The sequence below is a fragment of the Mustela lutreola genome, chromosome 18 (assembly GCF_030435805.1).
Source record: "Mustela lutreola isolate mMusLut2 chromosome 18, mMusLut2.pri, whole genome shotgun sequence".
Taxonomy (NCBI): Eukaryota; Metazoa; Chordata; class Mammalia; order Carnivora; family Mustelidae; genus Mustela; species Mustela lutreola.
The window spans coordinates 1,603,623-1,609,622 of record NC_081307.1 but is presented as its reverse complement, the minus strand read 5'-3'; the positions used below and the strand labels follow the sequence as shown (position 1 = coordinate 1,609,622).

The 6,000-nt window shown below is 47.7% G+C and overlaps 1 protein-coding gene across 2 annotated transcripts in view; it reads right to left on the bottom strand.

The window, feature by feature from the left end:
- Positions 1 to 4,562: 4,562 nt before the first annotated feature.
- LOC131820358 (conserved oligomeric Golgi complex subunit 2-like) overlaps positions 4,563 to 6,000 on the bottom strand; it is a 263,130-nt gene continuing 261,692 nt past the window's right edge. For both annotated transcript variants that reach the window (XR_009349600.1, XM_059155919.1), the window contains one exon: positions 4,563 to 4,740. Coding sequence is in view for 1 of the 2 variants with exons in the window: in XM_059155919.1 (XP_059011902.1) it covers positions 4,642 to 4,740 (99 nt within the window). In the remaining variant the exon portion in view is untranslated. The remainder of the gene's footprint in view (positions 4,741 to 6,000) is intronic.

The following is a 6,000-nucleotide window of genomic DNA, read 5'->3' as shown; positions in this document are numbered from 1 at the left end:
TGAGAGTGAAGAGAGGAGCTGTGGTGCATGATCTAGAGGCTAGTCATGCAGGCTGCACGCACGTTGGTGCACGGAAACAGGAGAAGGTGGAAACAGAAGAAACAAAGTGCTGCCAGGAGGCAGAGAAAGGATTCCCGGTTTTGGAGCTCATAAGCCCCAACAGAGGAGCAGACGCCATGCTTTCCCACCAGCAAGGGGGGAGGGGTTAAGCAGTCCAAGTCGGCCAGAGAACACAGGGAAACTTCCCCGAAACAGAGTTTTGGCAGCTGCTTGGGAATATTCCTTATGGTCTCTGTCTCGAGTTAGACTAACCCCAGTTGGCTCCAGTTATAGCCATTAACACGGGAAGTGAGTGAGGGAGAAGCCCCCACATCTATTAGGATAAACAGAGAGAAATAAAGCCAGAGTCCCCTTTGCTAGGGATGGCCCAGCAACCTGGGTTTACTAGAAGAAGGCTTATTTACGTAATTACCATCCAATATGTCAGGAGAAAGTTTACTAGCTGACTCATTTGGGCAAACACATTCCGCAAAAGCCCCTTACTTGGGGTCCTGGTGCAGAGCAATGAAGGCCTAGGTAGGAGCGGTGAAGGTATCCTAGGTCCATTTGCCCTGTTTCCTGCAGAGATCTAACTGATAGATCCCACTGAGGCCATGCAGTGTTACAGGAGCTCAGTCCTTTCCTAAGTTTTGCAATCCAAATTATTTCCAGTGGGTTAAAAGGCACCCCAAGGTAGAGTCCTTGGGAACTGAGGAAGCCTACTGAGGCCATGCTTCCAGAAAAGTAAAGAAGGTCCATTACCAAATCCCCCCTGACTCCTGGGTAGCGTCCCACGCAGGATATGTCAGAGGTTCCTGTGTGTCAAAAGCTACCAGAGGCGTCTCTCAAGATATCGCTATTGATCACCATCCTGCCTTCCCTGGGAAGACATTCCTGCCATAAAAGGCCCTGGAGGGGTGCCGGCGTCCCTCCACTTCCCCATCGCATCCTAGGCTGCTGATGGGTGCCTGGTGAATGGACCAAAATGCTGTGCCATGCCATGCTCATTGTCTGTCCTGAAGACTGGATAGTGTTTTGCCATTTTAACCCATGGAAATACTAGAAAAGTTTGGCAAGGGGAAATTACCCAATTTCATAGATTTAAGCGGTTTGCAGATGACACTGACGAGAAACAGTAAAGACTGAAATCCATCATGGTCTAAGCGACATTCCAGCACATGTGGTCCTTACAGCCAACTTCCCTAGGAAACGGTCCCCGGTTGCGTTTTAATTCAATCGGGTACTGGTTTCGGCCAGCTCCCAGTGGAGGTCTCGCGGCCAGAAGTGGCTAGACCAGGATGTGGAGGGGATCACATTAGATCAATCAGGAGGAAACCTCACACGGGAGTCTTGAGATTGGCAGCCGTCCTGGTGACTTAGGTGGCTGTACCGTGCCCAAGAGAGACAACTTTCTATAAGAACAGGAACAAAGAGAGGCCATCAAGTTTCTGGGTCTTATTGCCATTCCGGCCAGGGTACTAGCTTACAGCCAAAAGACAGACATTCTCCTCCCCGTAGAGTAGCCACGGGCTAGAGGATTACAGCCTGAGCAATTGACATGCAAGTGTTCCAATAAGACCATACTCCTTGAAAAGCCCTGGAATGAGCGTAAAGGAAAAGGAGAGAAAGTACTCACCAATTTTGCACCGAAGCTCAGAGTCCAAATGTAAAGACTCATGAATCTCCTGGCTGGCTCGCCAAAAATGATGAAGTCTCAGAACCTAAGTCAGGTTCGGTGGGGTGAGGTTCGGAGCTGACGACTAAAGAAAGAATTCTTAAGACGTCATTGGTGCAAAATGGTGGCTTATTAAAGCACGGGAACAGGACCCGTGGGCAGACAGAGATGCTGCTGCCCAGGGCCTGTGAGGAGTGGCTGGTTATATACACAGGAGTTGGGTAGGTGAGGACAAAGGGGTGTTCAGAAGGGCTATTGGGGTAAAGAAGACTGTCAGGATATTGAAGGCCTGGTTACTATCAAGCCAAGGCCACTTTCCCTCTAATGAGGCACTAACATAAAGACAATTGGGAGTCTCCTGGTGGAATGTTACATTCCTGCTATCAAACGTCCTTGTTAGTGAGATTTAGGTCTTAAAAGAAATTTAACTTTATTTACTTTTCCTTCTACCTCCGTCTCCTTCGTTTTTTTATGGAGGGGAGGGTGACGTTAGGGCTTGAGGAACTGAGTTATATATCTTTGGAAATTGGGCTATTGATAAGGCAACTTCTTTGTTGTAAATCTCAAGGACATTTGTAAACCAAGAGAGACTCCTGCCTTGCAGGACTGTGATCTCTGCAAGATAACCATTTGCTCTTCTTTTAGGGCAGTCAGGGGTGCCTGTGAAATGTCACACATATTACCAAGGGGAGTGGGTAGAGAGGGGGTGCAAGGCACCAGCCCTTGCTCCATCCTCAGCCAGCCTCCTGCTCCCTCATCAGCTTGACCCAACTGAAGGGCCAGCCTTGCACTGCTGCTTAAGAGAAAGCCTTGAGTTGGGAAACGTTTGACAAATACTGAGAAAAACCAGTCAATTAATATGTTAGAAACACTACCCAACCACAGTATGAACCATTTAGACATATGGCTTTAATTTTGACTTTAGTCTCCAAAGCCTAGGGGTCCCTGGGGAAAGGGGGCAGAGGGAGAGACAGGACCAGCTTCTCTGTGGGCCAGGTTTCTGGGGTTGCTCCCAGCCCTGCCCCCAGAGGGAATGCCCCCACCCAGGGCTTTGCTCCCAGAAGGGCCCCTCCCCCAGAAAGCCCCTTCACAAAGGGCCCTGCCTTTGGCCACACCCTCAGAGGTCCCATTATCCACCCCCAACACCCTCACACCCCCCTATCCCCGCCAAGCACCGCTCTCAAAAGGGTTCTAAGGTGAAGTCAGTGTGCTTCTCTCTCAATGTCTAGGAATTACTCAGTTTTATTTTTGACTTTGTGTTTTTTGAGCGAAGTAGGTGGTGTAAGGACCTATTTTATATTTTTATATTTTAGCCAGAGGCTTCCATTGAGGTTACACAATAACCTTGTTGTTTAAGCCTTAAGCTGTCCCTGCTCCCCTTCTCCCAGGGGACTTACTTAAAAACAAGTCCCGGAAATCAACCTCAGGTAACAAAGCCCAAATACAAGGGTGGGTCAGGCCAGGTAAGACATCTGATCAGTGGAGGGTTGCATACTGTCTCCCTAGCTACCAAGGAGTATGGGTCCCGCCCTTTGTGAGTCTTTTGGGCGCCAATCCTAACAAGGTGATAGGCTAGGTCAAATATCTACTAAAAGTTAAGTTGTAATTCAATTGGTCACCTAGCATCACTGTGCAGCTTTCTCCGTGTGTTACAATTTCATTGGCCACCTGTGCATGACCAGGCCCAACCGCATGGCCTATGTCCTTAAAAGCTAGTCCGTAAAGGAGAGAGGGGTCGACCTCTCTGTAAGAAAATCGGCCCTGGCTGGTCAGTTTGATTCTTGATGCTTGGTGTGAAATAAAGCTTTGTTTGACCTTTGCTTTGTATCAGTCTCGCTCTTTTAATCATGGACCCATTATTGGGGCATAACAGGTGGGACAGTAGAGCACGTACATAGCGGAGGGGACAGCCCACTGTGGGTATCCACCATTCCTTGCCTCCTCATTTGCATGTACTGCTCACCCTGCCTGGTGAGCACAGCATGGAAATGGACACCTCGTGAGTGGTGGTCAATGAGACTCTCTGACCACGTGACGTCTATGACCGAGTCAACTGGAGTTCGCCTTCCCTACAGACCAGAGCTTGCTCTGAGCACTGGCAGGAGGCAGTGGCCTCTTGTGAGCAGCCCAGAACCCTGTCTTGTCCTTTCTCACTCATGTCAACTCCCTGTGTTAGCCAAGCCTTGGAAGTGGTGACTTAGGAGGGAAGGGAAAGAAAGGCAGCCCCCGGCTCCTGATCCTGTCAAGTTCCTTACTCATCAGGAAGCCGGGGGAGGCAGGGTCGGTGGAACATGTGTGAGTCCCCAGGTGAGGTAAAGATGGCAGAGCTGGTCTTGTTCAGGATTTCCACGGTTCTGATAAGAAGAGGGCACGTGGGTGTGCCCCAGCTGTGGAATCCCTGCGTGAATTATTTAACACTGACATTGCACCCTGCGAAGATGAATGGCAAAAATCATGCCCATAATCACATTTTAAAATTTTTATTTGCTTGGAATGACATTAAATGCAAATAGAAAACAGCAGCCATGCCCCTTCAGAAGACAGACAATGGAGGAAATGAGCTTTCTATTTTAGTACCTTTAACAAACACTTCCTCCCTGTTTTTGCCCAAAGGGCCCTATATCTTCATTTTGCATGGGGCTTGTAAATTATGTAGCCAGCCCTGGGGACAGCTGTGCAGTGTCTCAATGACCCAGTGCAGGGAATGGCAGGAGCCTCCCTCCTTGATACAGTAGTATTACACAAGCCCCTGAAGCTGAAACAGAACTTCAGGATAAAATCTGGGGGGGAGGTCCTCAAATTTCTGAGTCATGGGCTGTTGTAAACAAAATATCAATAGCCGGGTGACTTAGGCAACATACAATTTATTTTCTCATGGTTCTGGGCGCGGGAAGTCCAAGATCAAGGTGGCAGTAGGGTTCGATTCTTCAAACGTCTCTCCTTGGCTTGCAGATAGCTGTGTTCTCCACTCTGTCTTCAAACGATTGTCCTTCAGTCTGTACTGTCTGTGTCCTAATCTCTTCTTCCTGTAAGCACACCAGTCCTGTTGGCTTGATGCCCACTCCCAGTGAGCTCGTTTTCCCTTTATCACCTCTTTAAAAATCCTGTCTCTGAATACTGCCACATTCTGAGATGCTGGGTGTTAGGACATCAATGTAGGAATCTGGGGGCATCCAACTAAGCCCATAACAATAGTCAAAACTGGATCCGAAACTGAAATTTAGACACATTTTAAAATGCTAAAAGTGTATATATATATATAATTTTTGTGGTAGGCCTGAGATGGTTGGTAGGCTGAGATGTATTTGTAACCTTTGAGGGAAACATCCTTTGGAATGATCAAAGAGAGCTTCTATGTAATTCCATACACCCACAATTAAACCCCAGAGCTTTCTAATTTGGAATTTGGCTGTTTTGTGCGTGGTGGCAACCAAAACCAGCCTAGGGCTTTTCTTTTGTTTTGACATAAAAGTAGGAGGCAGAGGACTTGAGCATTTAGACATCTTGCTGCTCTTTGGTTTAATCATACTCTACTGAGTTGCCCGAAACTAATTAAGCTCTTTGCTCTGCAGAGGAGAGATGATGTTCATTACATGTCATTGGCCACATTGTTCCTTTTTTTAATTGTTGTTAACATTTGTGTTATTTTTCAGTATAAGAGGCAAGCTTTATCTTAGTTTGGGCTGATGTAACAAGAGCACCATAAACTAGGTGTTTTAAAGACATACTTAGGGACGCCTGGGTGGCTCAGTTGGTTAAGCAGCTGCTTCGGCTCAGGTCATGATCCCAGCGTCCTGGGATCGAGTCCCACATCGGGCTCCTTGCTCAGCAGGGAGCCTGCTTCTCCCTCTGCCTCTGCCTGCCATTCTGTCTGCCTATGCTCGCTCTCTCCCCCCCACTCTCTCTGATAAATAAATAAAATATTAAAAAAAAAGAAAGTTCTTTAAAAAAAAAAAAGACATACTTATTTCTCTCAGTTCTGGAAGCTGGGAAGTCTACGATCAAGACCCTGGAAGATTCCGTGTCTGTTCAAGTGCCCACTTTCTGGGTCACAGATGACCATCTTCTCCCTATAACCTCCAAGGTGGAGGAGGCGAGGGGTCTCTGTGGGGTCTCTCTTATGGAGACACTAATCTCGCCCATGAGGACTCCACCCTCATGACCTAAACATCTCCCAAGGACCCCATCTCCTAGTTATGTCCCTTTGGACATTGAGTTTTCAACTTATGAATCCTGGAGGGATACACTGTCTACAGTGAGCTTTGTCAAACATCTTTTATGTTCAA